The sequence below is a fragment of the Nanorana parkeri genome, unplaced genomic scaffold, assembly GCF_000935625.1.
Source record: "Nanorana parkeri isolate BGI_ZX_2015 unplaced genomic scaffold, ASM93562v1 scaffold49, whole genome shotgun sequence".
NCBI classification, from domain to species: Eukaryota; Metazoa; Chordata; class Amphibia; order Anura; family Dicroglossidae; genus Nanorana; species Nanorana parkeri.
Window position 1 is genome coordinate 543749 of NW_017306317.1, and position 17844 is coordinate 561592.

Here is a 17844-nt window from a genome sequence, read left to right on the forward strand (position 1 = left end):
CCCCCTCCCCACAGCTTGCTTCCATCTTTGGAAGGAGCTCCTTCTAACTTCGAAGGAGCTCAGGTTCAGACTGGGTTAAACCTGAGCTAATCCCTAGGTAGGACTACATATATTATGGAGAAGAGTAAAGGGTGTTCAGTAGTCCTAACCCACTTCCTGTCATAGTGTGAAAACACTGCTTCTCCATAGGTAGAGTATAGTGAGAAAGAAACAAATTCCGTCACTACATTTAAGGACCAGTAAGCTGCAATATATTACTTTTTTGGTATTGTGTTTAGATTTAACTAAATGTTTGCTCTGTGATAATGCACTTTAAAAATAAGCCCACTATTTGTAGCTATGTTTGCTGTAAAGATATTATTTGCATAAACTACTCTGCTTATTTATGAAGGGAATGCAAAGTACATTGGCTATGTGCCACAGGCAGTAACCTATGTCATCTAATTAGATGTACTGTTTTTCCTTCACTTGAATATAATAAACTTATATCTGGCTAGTTACTATGGCCTCCTGCACTGTGCATATAGATAATGTTCTTTGCAATGCCTTATTAAATAAGCCCAGTTATATGTGTCACTAACTTCTTCCTTCATATTGTATAGTACGCACTTCTGCAAAGTACTGAGGCATATCCAATAAACGAGATCTGCTGATGCTGCCATTTTCAAATATTAAGAAAACCAGACCACCTTACTGACATTTTAAAACAATGTCCTAAAACTACATTGGGAAAAGTTGCCTATTATTCTTCTTGTATTGTTAGGACATAATAAAGCCAGGAACTGTGTAGTTTATATTTGGTCGCTGACATCTGATGCAATATAAACCTACATTTTGTTAGTGTCCTGATGTTATGTTATATTTTAATTGCAGGCATTGGACTTTGAGAAAACAAGGATGTACACTCTAAAAGTAGAGGCTGTTAATACATATGAAGACTCCAGGTTTCACTACATTGGACCCTTCAAAGACGGGGCTACTGTCAGAATTTTGGTGGAGGATGTGGATGAACCGCCAGTGTTCACCAAATCAGCCTATGTGCTTGAAGTGATGGAAGACGCCCATATTAACAGTATTATAGGAACAGTCAAAGCCCAAGATCCAGATGCTTCCAGAAGCCCTGTGAAGTAAGCATTAGAAAAATGCACATCTATTTCCTTGTAATGATCAAAGCTGCCAAATGTTATATTAATAAAAGCCTTGTAGATGATGAGACTGGAGTTATCAAAGGATGTTGTAGTTTAACTTTTTAGCTTGATGTGTCATTCATGCAAATAGATTTTATGGAGAGTATTTTTACATTGTTTCATCAGCTCATACCCATGTGAGCAGCCAAATTCGTAATAGTGTAAGCCTTTTTAAAGTGACACTTAACTTAGCAGGTAAATCTTAAAAATGCAATCAAGTAATCAAGTACCCTATCTATTAACAATACTGTACCTTCTTTGTGTATCACTCAGCTTCGGATCCTCAAATCTTCTTTGAATTCATGCTGACACACATTCCTTCTGGCTATTTTTGTTCCCCATGGTCCCTGTATGGGTTGTAAAGGAGCCACCATTTCAAGCTCACTACCGGGATGGACTGCAATCTCATGTTTTGTTAAATAATTTGTATTGAGATTGTAGTCCATCATGGCAGTGAACTTGGAATGGTGACTATTATACAACACACACAGGGACTATGGGGAACAAAAGTAGCCACCCTTCAGAAGGAAGGACAGTGTCAGCACCAATTCAGAGATGATTTGAGGATCTACAGCCGAGTGATACACAAGTAAGATACATTTATTGTTAATATAGTTAAGGTACTTGAATGCATTTTAAGATTTAACTCCTGAGTTTAGGGTCAGGTTAACATGGATCCTCCTGCACATGTGATGGAAACGTGAATAATAAAAGATGATTTGACTAAAAGCACCCTGAGTTCAAATGCCTGTTTTAATAATGCCTGGTATAGGGTGTCCTACATTCACTTTGTGATAAAGCTATGAGACAAAAGAGTGTTGAATTCCTTCCTCTTTCTTATTTTCCATTTGTCCAGATCAAAATGCACACAATGCTGTCATTGTGTTCTATAAAAATAACACTGACGTCAGCCACTATTCACGAAGCAGCCAAAGCTTCAGCTGATCCTTCGGCTGGCTTCAGCCCCAGGGCCCCTTCGGTTCAGTAGAACCGAAGGGCTGCTGCACTGGCTATTCACTATAGCCCGTACAGCTCCCGAAGTCGGCATATGCTTCGGCTCGACTGAGCCGAGGTGAAAGCCGAAGCTGGCTGACAGCTAGGCAAAGCCAGCCGTGATCTCGCGGCTGGCTCCGGCCACTTCCAGGGAGATCAGCGTCCCTGGTTACCAGCTAACCAGCGACACTGATCTCCAGACAGCCCAACTCTCCCACTGCCGGCCACATAGGAGAGAAACACTGCTTTTTTTTTTCTTTGGCCAGCCGACAGCCTGCTTCTGACAGCTAGGCAAAGCTTGCGGCTGGCTCCGGCCACTTCCAGGGAGATCAGCGTCCCTGGTTACCAGATAACACATTGGTTGTACCACCCGCCATTGGAGCCTGAATTCTATTCTAGGTTGTGTTTTTATGAACAGGTGACGTCACAAAGACTTATTCATTGACACGCTGTAAAGATTTGCACTGATAAAGTGATTTCTCGGCAGGCTATTAGATTTGTTATAAACTACTAAAAGAAGAATTGTTTTGTCCATCACTTTGTATACTTTTTACCTTTTGTAAATAGTCCCTCTTGGTTGCAATATCATTATAAATGAATCATTATTTTAATTACTAAAGGCTAAGAGAGCAATATTTTGATCCAAGAAAATGAGGCAACAAACTTTGGTGGTCAGAAAATATTTGATTTTGTCCTGTGTGTCAAAATTAGGAACATTTGCTTGGGGGGAGGTTGTGCCTTCTGCTGAGCTGCAGGAGTTGTGACAGGCTGACCTTTTTTTTTTCAATCCTTTTATGAATTTTTTAATGGTTGTTTTATACTTGTTTTCTCATTATCTATATACAATATTTTAATACAAACGGCTCCCAGGGTACTTTTTGTTATCTCAAGAGACAGCACAGAGGAGCAACTTGCTTTGCAGCGCCCTTTGACTTCTACAAACCTCAGCTGTATGATAAGGGATGAGTCACTAGTCTGATGACTCATTGAAGTTGATTTACTAAGGGCAAATAAGCTGTTCACTTTGCAAGGGAATTTTTACTTTGACAATGACATTTCCCTTAGCATAGTGAATGTGGTAAAGCTTTGCTGATTCCCATCATACAATCATGTGCAAGCAAAAATACAGTTTTATTTTCCTTGCATGTAATTGGGTATTCTTAGCAAAACAAATTTTCACCAAATTCACTAAGCTAAGGGAAAATTATCTTGCAAAATGAAAATTTCTTTGGAAAGTGAACAGCTTTCAGTAAATCAACTCCATTGTGTAGATCAGTGGTTCTCAACCTGTGTAACCTCAGGACCCACATTTGTCCTTGGTCATGAAGTCGCGACCCAACTGGTGTAGATACAGGAGCAAAATTACAAATATGACTTCTGAACTACACTTAGAGAATTTGTGGCTCTTTTGCTTTTTATGTGCTTTTTGGATGCTTTTTGATTGAAGCACAATTGCATGGGACTCAACAGTCCCTAGTAATCTGCCACCCGCAGTTTCCACTCTTTACTGGTTTCAATTGCCCAAATGATTAAACTTGGGGTGGAAATTGATTAAACAATGCCCTTTAGCTGGTATTGTAATGCTTTAGACCAAATTTTATAGTTTTGATCACTTAGTTGTGAAAAATACAGTGGGTAACAAATGGCTTTGATTAAAGGCTGATTGAACATTTCCAGAGTTGATTGGCTTAGTGTGATCAGGACTTGAACTGTCATCTTCTCAACTATTTTATTTTGATATTTGTATGTACAATTGTACTAACAGCTGTGATTAGTCTCATATCTTTCTAGTCTTTTGACCATAGGAAATACGGTATTTCGTTCTGGATAGAATAGGAAAGGGTTAAAGCCTCTGTCAGTTTTTTTTTTGCTGCTTCCCAGTCAGACATAATTTAAAAAAATTGACAGAGATAGTAACAAAGACATTTGACTGACAGAAATTGTAACTCTTTCCCACTCTATCCATACTAAAGGAAACAACATTTGACTGCAGTTAGGCTTGTGATAATCATTGAAAATCCTCAATCCAAGCAAAGTCATCTGCAAACGCACTAATGTGCATATACCCATAATAACAAAAAGTAATTGCAGTTTGTTGAATATATACTTTATATGTAAGAATTTCTGAAATGAGCCCTGATCGCCAGTGGTACTGAATATCAAAAGAAACTTAAAAAGGTATTCCTGTATATAATGAATAGAGCTCTTTCTTTTACATCAGCCCACACAAGACTTTCTTTTCAAAGGGGAATATTTTCTCATCTGATTGCCATTTAATGATATCGTTTTAAAGGTAGCTTGTTACGGGTGCATTTAGTTATGGTTCATATAGAAGGCTTGCCTTTCCAAGCAGGTACAGGTACATTTAGCTGAGGTTCATATAGAAGGCATACTTCATCTCATTTTGAATGAAGTTACTGTAGCCTGCAGCAGAATCCCAGTCATTCACTTGCTTTATAGACAGAAATGTCACATTTGCAACTTTCCTGGATGGTCAATTGAAAGCGTAAAAAGAGAACCACTGATGTGCTTTATTCCAACAGGTTAACCTGGCGTTGCCATCCTTCACTGTAGTAAGACATTTTACGAGATGTGTGACCTATCACATGATTGATGTTACACCGCTTGTACGGCATATAATATGCAGTGGATTTAGTTGTCTTCTGTACAACAGAAGTAATGATACTGTGGAAACTGTTGAATTAATATATTCAAAGGTAGACAAATTGAAGAAGTGCAGAATAGTCAGTCAGTCCAATCTTGCAGCTAGCAGGGAATAATTAGGAGCTGGAGGATATACTTTTCCATTGTCTAGAGTATAAAAGAATCAAAAATCAAGGTGCCAGGTGTAATATATTCTCTTCTGCCATCTAAGGCTTGTGCCACCTGAATATTTGTATATACTGTATCTGTGAAGAAGCAATTTTAGGGCTCTTCATATATCTATAACATACAAGGGTGTTCTGTATTCCACAGGATGAACTGGGCATGGCTGATAACTGTGATCGGGATTTTAGTGCACCATGGGCAGAGGGCACACAATGTTTAAAGCTCACTTTTTTTGGAGGATGAATGTTTTTTTAAGAAGTGAAACATGGAAACATTTTAATGTAAATGTATGTAAAGTGACACTAAACTCATGAGTTAAATATTAAAAATACATGCAATACCTTAACTATTAACAAAAGTGTGCATCTCTCAGCTCTGAATTGGGGTCGACACTGTCCTCCTTCTGGAGTGTGGCTATGTTTGTTCCCCATGTTCTCTGTGTGTGTTGTAAAGTAGCCACTGCTCCAAGCTCACTCCCTTGATGGACTACAATGTCATGATTAGTTTAACTCCTGAGTTTAGTGTCACTTTAATTTATTTTATTTTTTTATTGTGTCTGTGCAAATACTTTAAGTTACATTTAAATGTTAGGCAGCAGTTTGACCTCAGGGTACAGTCCTATGAATGTACATATTATGTGCAAGCATATGCATAGATGCATGTATTTTAAATCTGACAAATAAACTAGACAATCTTATATTTAACTGAACAGTGGGTTTTGGGTTGACATTTTCCAACCCAGTCAATAAACTTTATTTCCAGTGAGTGTACTCATTGGGAGATTTCCTCTATATTTCTTGTTCTGCTGCAAAATTACACATTGCTTTGACCCTTCATGCTGCAGTGATGAAATCAGGATAGTAAGTGACTAAACATTTCCTCAACGGGACAGTAGTAAAAACCCATCAAAGCTTCTGACCCTTGCCCCCATAACCTGAAAGGAGTTGCTTTTCAATAGCTTTAGAATAGAGCTTGTTTACAAAGCAACGTGCCATTTACTACTTTCCACCAGCAGATTTTTTTGTTTTAATATAAAGTCCGGTCTTAAATAATTGATACGGTTTATTTTTCTATAAGCCAATTGTAGAGGAAGGTGAATGAAAATGTGTTTTTCAACAGCAGCGTACTATATTGCATACTTTGAGAAAGATTGCTATAGACAGTACTACCATAACTCTGCAAAATAACTTTGGCTTTATAGCCATGTGATATAACGTTTGCTTAGTCCATAAAAAGCACCCTGTGATTTTAGCATGCCAAAAGCAGTAAAATAGTTATACTATGAGTCAGTGTGCTGCAGTGGCCTGAATTTTATTAAAATGATTATTCCATACTGGAAATCCCAGAATGACAGGGATACCTAGCATAATTTGTAGTGTTTACTCTATCTATTAGTCATATTAATTATGGGTGGTATTTGTTCATTAGTAAATGACTGGTCTACTGAAAGATCATGTTCTTATAGCACAAATAAACACTATCATGTTATGTCTTGCTAGAAGTATAATCATATTGAATATGGCTCCAGAATATCTTATACTTAGGAAGCATGTGGAAGGGGGTACTGGAAAAGAATATTCCAACACAGCTCATTTCTTTTTGGACTTTATCTGCATCAACTGCACTAGGCCAGACAAAAAGTTTTCTTTAGCTCTTGGCGCTAATGGCTGCCAGCTGAACAATCCACTTGCTGTTGCACACTCAAAGGGGTCTATTCACGAAGCTGCCGAGGGCAGCCGAGTGAATGACTGATCTGAAGTGAAGTGAGCCGAACACTGTTCGGCTATTCACTTCAGGCTGGTACGGCTAATTTCAACAGAAAAAGAGTGAAAAAAGTAAATAGCAAACGATTGTGCGGAGCTAGCAGTGACAGCTAGCTCCGCCCAATAGTTTCCTATTGTCCGGCGGCTCTCCTGCTATAAAAAAAAAACGGAAAAAAAACTCTCCCGGGCGCTCTGGGAGCCTCCCGCTCCTGGCCACCCAGGAGAGAAACACCAATGTGTCTTTTTTTTTTCTTTATTCTGACACAATCGATGTCAGAATAGAAAAAGAAAAAAATATATTTTCCCATTGAAAAGCATTGGGACATTACTATTGGCTATTTCAACATAAAATTTGTTTTCTATACACTAGGCCAGGGCTATGCAAACTCTGGCCCTCCAGCTGTTGTATACTTCAAATCCCATGAGTCATTGCAAGATCGCCATAGCCACAGGCAGGACTCCCAGAGACAGATGCATGATTTGATTTGTAGTTTCACCACAGCTGGAGGGCCGGAGTTTCCCCTGCCATGGGCATTCCTATCAGAATGCCCCATGTAAACAATGTACTTTTCTGATTTATGGCATGTTCTAGTCCTCAGTGACTGAAAGAAGATGATTTTTTTTCATTTGTGTAGCTCAGCTGAAAAATGTAGTTTTAGAAAGGAAAAAGAGCTTTGTTCCCAGGATGAGAAAGCTTATTGGAAGATAATCCACATCAGCAAACAGTGTGGCGGCTGCAGTAATTTAGTACTTAAATAAATGTGAAATGTTTCTAACATTGGACTTTGATTTGGGGTCTTTGGCTAAGTGATTTGCCTGATTTGCCTTTGTTCAATATTTTATGAATTTTTTTTTATTCCTGCTAAAGTAATGTGTTAGCAAATTATGTATATAGCAAAGTGTGTAAAAAAAATAATATATATGTGTGTGTGTGTGTGTGTGTGTGTGTGTGTGTGTGTGCGTGTGCGTGTGTTCTGCCATGGCCCTTAGCTAGAATACAGCTTTTTAAATAAGAAATAGTTTTCAACAAGACACCTGCTGTTTCAGAAAAGCACAGTGATTTCCTGTTTTCTTGAAGTTAAAGCGGATCTTGTAGTAAAATGGAAGCTTAATTTCATATATCAGTGCCCTTCCCCTTCATCATTAGCAGCTTTTATAGGAAAAAAAATGTTAGTACTGTAGCGCTCATCCCCTCATGAGCTGCTGGATTTTACTGACCCTCCCAGCCTACTGGTGATTGGCAATATAGCTGCACCCAGAAGCTCAGAATACACAGACCCACCAACGGCAACAGACAAAACAGATTTCTACTCCACCATTCTTCTTTTTGTAGATTGTATTGGCTCAAACATCTATAGGATAGAGGGTTCGGAGTCCTAGAAAATTCCCAGTGGACTCTCAGTATCTTTATACCTTTGCCATGGGCTAATGCTCATTAGGCAGGCCAAACATACAGCCACCTTTAAGAATCCTCAGCCTCCTTTCACATGCTAGTTATGGACCTTAAAACCGGGACCAGCGATGAACTAAGCAGAACTCTTCTTCAGCTTCAGGGCAGGCAGCAGGCCTGAGAAATATGAAGCGGAACTCACTGGAGATATACCCTTCCTAGATGGCAGGCCTGGGAGGCAAGGGCTTCTGGACTCACAGCCTCCCCAGGCAGCAAGTCTGGAAGGTCAAGCCTGGACCCTTCACATGTACATCCTCCCCAGGCAATGCCTGGCAGAGAAGGACTTTTCTAGAAGGTTGTCTTAAATATTTATTCTCTTTCCCATGTCCACATCACTGACATAAATTCCTCAGTGATTGACCAGAGCAGAATAATTATTACTAACCCAAGACATTGTATCTTCTCACTCTATCTGCTGGAGAACAGTCCCCAGAAACAGGCAGAAGCAATGCTCCTGGGCTCAGGGAAAACCTAAAGAACCATGATAAAAAAAAGCTCAGGCTGGCTACAGCCAAGCTGCTTACTCTAAATTTAAACTTGGGGCACTATAGATCCCATGACAGTGTCCCTAAAGTCAAGCTTTCATACTGCAGGGGATGACATCAACATCTTTCTGGCATGATCCCAGAGAATGCAGAGTATCCTAAGTCACATGAGAATTGTCTTCTCATTAGTTTTGGGGAACATTTATATCACAAAGAGAGACTATATGGGAGAAGGAGCAGAAGCCTATTCGTGTTCTGGTGTAATCTGTGGGGATTAGCTGTCACTTTCACCTTCACATAATGCTGATGTTGGCAAACTTGCAATTGTTTCAAGAAGGTAAATGTTAATAACAACCTGACTTTATTTTACCGTGCCCGTTATGACTAAATCACCGTACTTGCAATAACCATGTCTACTGAGCCATGACCACTTTAGATAGGTCACTATCACTTTTTATTGCAGTGTGCTATGCACATACTGTGACTTTCTGTATGGTTTTCCATGATCCACAAATTGGCAGCCTTTTTATGGCTGCCCAGGGTGTGGAGGATAGTGGTTAAGATCTTAGAGAGCAGTCAGACCTGCAGAAATAAGCTAACCACCCTCAGCCATCTTTGCTGTGTACCACTTCCCTAAATAAGAATGGTCACCTCAGGCCTTAATTTATGTGTAAGCCTACAAGGAGAGGCAAGGAGTCACATTACAAACACCAGTGGGTCAGGCTTCCAAGGGAGTTAATAGTGATCAGACAAGATTTTTCAGCCTGTCCAAACACTATTTCCCCGTGATAATCTTCCACTTTGGGGATGAAGGTGCAAACAGTATACTTACGTCACCACAAAAACTGTTTATGTTGACCATGTAGACAATTAGATTCTTCCTTTCAGTGAAACTTGATAAAACAGTAGATTCTAATTAGTTAAAGAATAGTTATTTTAGACAAACAAAATAACTTAAATTCTGTCTCTTCACAGGTGCATACTAAAAAGCAGGAAGCATATACACAGTAATAAAAAAAGAATAATAATTACAACTTGTCTTTCTTTGTGTTTCAAGCATTTAATGCATACTTGCAGTAAAGTCAACTGCAAATATTTGTTTTATGGTTGATTTTTTTCTTTTTGCTACTGCACTTTCTCCATTTTATTGAGTGTCTTATCGCTGTTTTATGTGCGTGGCCTTAAGTTACAGCAGCTTCTAATTGCACTTTATCTCTAATAAACGACATTAAGGAGCCACTGATGTCTCCTGATGCTTTGCTTCTGTGGAAAGGAAACTAAGGAGACACAGATCTTACAGAATTACACAAAACAACATAAATCATTCAACATGAGCGCATATGTCTCATTTTAAACAGCCTTTCATAGCTAGTATTTTACTATTAGGAACATATGTGTAACAATAGCTGTTTTGATTGCTAAGTAATTGTGCTGTTTTTGAAAGCCGCTTATTTTTCATATGTTTTACTAAGTGTTTGTACAGTAAGTAACCATTCTTTGAAAAGCCACTAAACATACAAGTTTAGTTCACTTAGGGAAATACAGTATATACTGAAGCATTGAAAGGCCTTTATGCAGCTGTTCGTATACTGTATAGTGAAGATATTTGACATTTAATTAAAATCTTCCAATGTAATGTTGATTATTGAGCTTATTTTGTAGCTCCTAATTTGCGCCTAATTTGCTACTATGCTTTAGGGCTATAACACAAAATGACAGAATTAATACAGATAATTACAAAATGATTTAAAAAAGTAATCTACCTTTTCCTGACACAATCAGAAAATAGTTAAAAACTGAGCCACAGCCTGTCACGGCATGTTGCAGGGGCGGACTGGGCCGGGGGGCAGGGTGGCAATTGCCCCCCGGGCCTCTCTGATGCCACCGCGAACGGCCCCTTGACCTCCGGCCGCTGCCACCTGCACCCGGCCGCCTGCCCTCCGCATCCGACGCGGCTCTGTGAAGAATGGTGCGGCCGCTGCTCCTCAAGGAGGTGCTCGGGAGGCTCCAGCAGGGGGCCCTCTAACATGCCGCGTCTACCTGGTAAATGTTGGGTCATCATACACATACCCCTCTTATAAAGCTGCAGCAGTCTAAGGTCCAGTGAGTCTAAGGTCACGTTCTATACCATCACTGCGGACAAGGAGACTAGTGGAAGGGACTGGCCTAAGAGCAAGATCGGGTAAGTATAACTTTGTTATTTTTAAACCTAGACAAAAACGAGCACTTAACCCTTACAGTGTGGAGGCAGCCCCACTGCAAGGGTTAATAAGCATTTTACCCAGAGTTCTGCTTTAGGTGTAAGTGTATGTAAAAAAAACAAATAACTCAGATACAGTACATCTCTGCAATATTAGCACATTACGCCATGTATTATTCCTTTAAAGACCCTGCAAATACAGAAAATTACCTGTTGATCTGCCAGAAATGCATCCAGCTCTAAAATAGAAGCTGATTGGTTGCTGTGCTGTGGGGGTGTTTTAGTGGATGGAGTGTTTTCAGTCCTGCTCAGTTTTCTCTTGCCAGTCTACTTAGACCCACTTAATCTTTCTCCAAAACATAAATGCTTATAATTCAGCAATCCCAAAATAAGGACTGGGAGGGCTAATTACTTGCCTTGAGATAACAAAGGAGGTAAGCACTGGACATGGGACAGCTTTGATTTTCTATGCGTCTATTACAGAATCCTGCTGCACACCTTACTGGTGTCCCAATCAGCATGGGTGCTCGAAATGACTGTGGATGGCACCGCTTGTAGCAAGAATTATTAGAGATGTCACCAGTACACACACTGTAGTAGAATGAAGCAAACATCGGTTTATTGATGCATATTGTCATTACGGAGATGCCACTTTTCGGGGGCGACACAGGGTCTCCTTCATCAGGTTTGGAATGACGAGTCCTTCCAAGTCTGTTAAAGGGGACCTTGTGTGGCCCCAAAACTTTGCATCCATGTAATGACAATATTTGTCAATAAACAGACGTTTGCTTCATTCTACTACGTTGAGGTGACAGCTCTAATAAGCTCTAATTTTCTGGCATGATCAACAGGTTTGTTTAGGTTTTTGAGCTCAATGTTAACTTAATGCTTTCAAAGGTACATTTAACCAACCAAAAGGGAACAAATCAGAAAAGTTCATTGCTAGGGTATGCATACACTTTAATAACTAGACAGTTTGCTTCCTTTGCAATATTTTTTATTACGCTCAGAGCTCAGCACAAGGAAACTGAGGCCCTATTTTCTTAATTTTTTTTCTGAATCTTCATTATATACTGCAGCTGTGTTATGATACAGTCAGTGACAGAAGCATTTGTTATTGCCACTTGGAAGCTGTAACCGTCATCAATTATCAATTTCTCTGAGTTGTGTTTTGTGGCTCAGGGTGACTCCACCCTTGTCAGTAAAGATGCAGCAGGTTTTAAATTTAATCTAAACCCTCTAGTTTTTTTTTTCCTCTCTGAATGATAGCCAAGCATATTTAATGATAGTTGGCATGATAATGTCTTAAAAGAAATGTAATTTATTTTTTAAATAGTAAATGCAGCTGGGAAGCTGAATTTTTCATGCACCCTACTAGACAGCTCTTAGAAGTGTAGAAGGAACTGAGGGGGTCTCCTGCAGATAGAACAATGTGCTATCAATCTAAAGGGCCATGGTCAGAGCTCCCAATAACAAATGTATAATAAAGCTCAGGTTGAAGTTAAGGAGGACACCAAGGATAAGGCAGAAAAGGCATCTGCTGCTTGGAGAGAAAAATAACTCCAGTCTTGGTGACATGCTAGTGCTTACCATGAGGAAAATAATGAGGAAGGGAACAAAGAAAATATGGTGTATGCTCTGCAATCAGAGGTTATGATAGCATTTATTATTCAATTATTCCTGAGCATGAGGCCCTGCACCACTGTACACTGCATTTATAAACCCCTGCTTTTATCACTGCAAATCAAACATCAAGAAGTGACCACCACTAAAATATACCTGACATGTTTGTTAAAATAAATTAGTGAGTTGTTTAGGCAATGGTTTTCAGCCATCTACCAGAAACATCCATCGGGGTTGATTTACTAAAGACACTTTACTGTTTACTTTGCAAGGGAATTTTCCCTTAGCTCAATGAATGAGGTGAAGCTTTGCTGACCTCCATCATCCAATCATGTGCAAGAAAAAATATTTTCCTTCCTCGTGCTTAGGCATTCTTTGCAAAGTGAATTTTTGCCACATTTACTAAGCTAAGAAAAAAACATTTTCAGATAAAGTAGTATTTATTGGTATAAGTACTATAGCCTATGTTACTGATATTGGCTTTGTTTCCTATTTTGAAATGGCTTTATAAATGAGGACATATTATGCCTCCTTCATTAACAGATAATTGGAAAAAGTCAAGGCTGCAGGCACGCTGTGCAATAGCTTAATTGCAGTATAGAACACAAACTTCTGTTAATCCTAATGTGTCCTGTGCTCTGTGCTGAAATTCTTCTATAAAATCTATTTATAAAATGTATATACCTTGAAGGACGATGCTGTAATAGTGCAGTTTGTAAGGACAGCTTGTTGTGCATCAAAAAAAGAAAAAAAACTTCTGATTTAAGCTTCAGTGAGAGGGGGAATTACCCAAGAAGTTGTTGTTATGAAGCTGAGGTTTTAATAAAATGTTTTGACATTTATAGCGTTAGATATTTCCTGATACTAAGACGTTGCTCTTAACAATGTAGTGACATTGCAGGCTTTTTAAGTAATTGTATGCTCTTTTTTGCTGCTATTTTCAAAAAGCAGTAATTTCTAAATGTCACTTCTAATTCAATATGCTGTACTAATGCTGTTAACACTTTTCCGGGCAACGTGTAAGATAAAGGACAACATTTAATCATTGTGCTTTTTATTTTCAGGTATTCTGTGGATCGACATACAGACATGGATAGAATATTTAACATCGATTCTGGAAATGGATCAATTTTTACTTCCAAAGCTCTAGATCGGGAGCTGGTCTTGTGGCACAATATCACAGTAATAGCTACAGAAATCAGTAAGTCAATCCTAAATACCAACATTGTGCCTGCAGTAATGAAGCAGGTCCTTGCTGTGCCTGTTAGGAAATATACTGTACCCTATCGTTGGGTTTCTTAATTAATTGCAGAAACTAATTATTGCAGAAACATGTCTATGCCTTGGTTATAAGTGGCTCAGAAAAGCAGGATATCCCAGGCTCTGCCCTAAAAAGCAATTAAATAGTATTTGTTTCTGTGTTTCCTATTACATAGCTTTAGATAAATGTAAAATGGTCATTTAATGCAATAAATTTGTATCCACAGATGATGGCTTTGGTATAATAATCAAATCTGTTTTGTAACAACAACCATTTGTTAATTAAATGCTAGTGTAATCCCAATCAGGACTGACACAGACACATCACTTCCTTACTGGAAGTCACCCAGAGCAAGATTAAAAGTTAATACAATTAGTAGCAACGATGGAGTCAGTGTGAAAGGCAGACACAATTACACATGAGGACCTGGTATTGGCAGATGCACACTCTAAAAATTGCATTGTGCAGGCTATCTAGGACAAATTGTCATTGAGTTTTGAAAACAGTCTGGCATCTAGTCATTCAATAATATTTAGATATTAATGGAATAAAAGGTCATTGTGTATTGTGTGTCTTTATAATAGGTGATACTTGGGCATATCCAAATTCACATTGCGCTTGAAATAATTATACTTTCCTTTCTTTAATAATGACTGTAATGTGTAATTTTTTATGACTTCATCCAGCATCCATTTGCTTCTGATATTACATTGTATTTAAATTCAACATTCTTTTTTTTAATTTTTGGATAGTGTAGGGAGGGCATTTTTTTACTGTCTAAATCTCCATCGGGGAGATTCACACTTACTATCGGGGTGATTTATACACTATTCACACAGAAAAAAACAGCACATTATGGTCACTTGGTGTAGCTGAGGAGCATAGGAATTTCCAATGTCCCTCGGCTCCATCTATTGGCCATAATGTGCTGCAAATCTCATTTGCATAGCTCTTCACCATGCAAACAGTTTATGAATCATCCCGTATGTGTGCAAGTGACCATTGTCTGAAAAACTGAAATTGAAAATAATCACAAGTTGTCGCTGAAACAGGAATAAAGGTAAAATCTTTCATAAGGGTATTTGTTCCAATGACAACTGTGGAAGAATAGATTTCCCCTTATTTTGGAGAGATTTACTCTTGTATTTTTTGTCTGGAGACATAAAGGAAAGGGAAATCTCCTCATAGGGACACAATTGTTTACTCTATTTATTGTTATTGATTTGACATTTTAGATTTATTTAAATAGCTTAGTCATAATAATACAGATATTCATAAACTAGGAAATTTGCAGATCCAACTACTTTTTTTCCCCCCATACATACGTAAAACCGCGAAACATTTCCAAATAAAGTATTTCTTTTCCTGATTATCCATGGAGTAAAAATTATTGTAACAGTTGGCACTGGGGTGTCAGTACCTTGATCAAAATGATTGCAAAATGTAGTCCAGTTTGTTAGCGTTCTTAGCTGATGCTGTAGGGACAGCATTGTATTGTGCAATGCACTCTTTCAGGAAGTTGACTAACATATACTGTACAGTAAATTTCATGGTGGAAGAAAAAAAGATTACATGTGGTTTTAGCCCGACTTTCATTTGTCTGGAGTATGTGTATTGCCAAATTTGCAATACCCATTGCTCAGCCTGGGTTTATGGATAATGCAAACGTAAAGAGAATTGGGTCAGGGCAAAGTGACAGGTTACAGTGATAGGGCATCCTATCCACCTATACTCATCTTCACCATGCCTCTCTGCTGCTCTGACCTGATCGGTTCATGGCGCTTAGAATACCTGGTGCTTTCGGCGCCAGAAGACCTTGTGACCTTTTTCCCAGTATGCAGTGTTTAGACCTGAGCAGCCTATCCTCAAGCACTAACAATGTCATGTGGGGGATAAGGTTATTACCCTATGTAATCTGTGACACAGATCGACACAGAGTTTATACAGTGTTTAAACTTTGCAGTGCCCAGGTAAACAGGGCAACGGCACAGGAAAGAAGAATTTAGTTGGGTGGGTTGTGCCTTATTAAAAGAACCAGGGCATTCAAGCAAAGTGACAGATTCTCTAAGTAGTTAGAAAAAGATTGCTTTCACAGATGAATGGAGCCATCATATAAGTTCAACTTTTATCCTTGCCATACATGTTGATAACTGTCAAAATTGAGAAAACGTGTTCACCCAATAAAAGATACATTTAGTCAAATGTGACTTAACTATTATAATTATCTATTGAAACCTATTTATGGGTACTTTAGAAGAGCAACAAATAAGCTAACTTCCCCTGAAAGCATTGGTATCTGCGACGTGTAGCTTACTCTTCAAAGGAAAGGAAAGAGATGGCATATCAGTTTCATCACTTGGTTGGAATGCGAAGCCTTCCACCGTAGAGAACACATAGATGTATAGTTTTGTGTAGAAATAAATTTCTATTTGTAAGTGCCTTGGATAGTAATGGTTATTTTATGTCCTGCAGTGGAAGTCTGTACTTTGAGTGATTGCAACTGCTGACTTCCACTGAGTTATGATTATTATCAACACACTACAGTATCTTGTGATCATTTGGAAAAAGCTGTACGTTGGCTTCTGTGATACATAGAAGTTGCAAGCACATAGTTCAATAAATGGTTTACCATAATTCTCCCAACGATGATCAGTCAATGCTCATGAGCACAACTCCAAATAATAACTAACACTGGAGAGTTGAGGGTCATTTTAAGTATCATTGTGCCCACTATTACTTGTGGGCAATTTGAATGACATCAAAAATCTAATGTGTTTAATGCTGATAACATAACACTCGTTTTGTGGTGTATTTGCTGTTTAATCTTTATATTTGTCTTTAGAAGAATAGTGTCATGATACATTTACACAGTGCTTCCAATTTTCTGCTTGGAAAAGTGGCTGTAAAATTGGCAATACACAGCTTGTGTTCTTCTAATTAGGCGTTTGATTGTCAGATTCAAAGACTCACAGGCACAGCATTAAAAAAAAAAGAGAGACCTCTTCCAAAATTAAGCATTTAGCGGCTGGTTTCTGAACTCTGTATGATTCACCCTGTACAGCCGTGGTACACAGACGGGTCTCTTATCTTTTTATTACAGGTAATCCTAAAGAAAGCAGTCGTGTTCCTGTGTATATTAAGGTTCTGGATGTGAATGACAATCCCCCAGAGTTTGCAACGCTGTATGAGATATCCGTTTGTGAAAATGCGAAGGCAGAACAGGTGTGTATATGTGATTTCTTGGCATTTAAGTTGCATTCAAAATTGTAAAGCAGCTGATCCATGTGGCCGGTTTAAAGGTTTTTTGGGGGGTTTTTTTCATCACACCTTGGAGGTAAAGAATATTATAAGTTAGCAGACATCTGCCTTGCAACATGCAACACTATATACAGTTACATGCTTGTCAACACATCTGTATTAACAAAAATGATAACTGATGCTTATATTTAGCAGAATTATGCACATGCTGGCTCTGGTAACCCTTCATGCTGCCATAAAATACAGTATTGTTTACAATTATAATGCTTACTAGACAACTTGACAGCTCTCTGCTTTCACAAGTGCACTGTAAAGATCATCCTCGTAATATGCAGATATTGCTCTTTAAAAATATGCATATATCAGAAATAGCCCCTTCTTATGCAAACTATTGTTTTGTGTGTTTACTTTTTATGGCTTTTTATGTTTGTTAGCATTTTGGATTGTATGCATTGCACTATTGGAAGCCAGTGGAGAGATTGTCAGAAAGGGGAGGTAGCCACTGAGCAGTTGGAGAGGTGAATGTGTCTGGCAGCAGCATGCATGATAGTCTGAAGGGGGATAGCCTGTCTACAGGTAGGCCAACAACATGGGACTTGCAGTAGTCAAGGCAAGAGATGACAAGAGAGTGAATTAGTAGCTTTGTGGTCTTATTTATTAAGAAAGAAGGTACCGTATATACTCGAGTATAAGCCATCCCGAATATAAGCCGAGGTACCTAATTTTACCACAAAAAACTGGGAAAAAGTATTGACTCGAATATAAGCCGAGGGAAATGAGGCAGCTACTGGTAAA

The 17844-nt window shown here is 38.7% G+C and overlaps 1 protein-coding gene across 3 annotated transcripts in view; it reads left to right on the forward strand.

The window, feature by feature from the left end:
• Positions 1–17844, forward strand: part of LOC108802189 (cadherin-6-like) — a 203350-nt gene that overhangs the window by 162007 nt on the left and 23499 nt on the right. For 2 of the 3 annotated variants that reach the window (XM_018574061.1, XM_018574076.1), the window contains 3 exons: positions 874–1127; positions 13595–13731; positions 16892–17013. In XM_018574061.1, coding sequence (XP_018429563.1) covers positions 874–1127; positions 13595–13731; positions 16892–17013 — 513 coding nt within the window. Of the gene's footprint in view, positions 1–873; positions 1128–13594; positions 13732–15829; positions 15839–16891; positions 17014–17844 lie in introns of all 3 variants that reach the window. The other variant, XM_018574067.1, reaches the window with a different exon arrangement.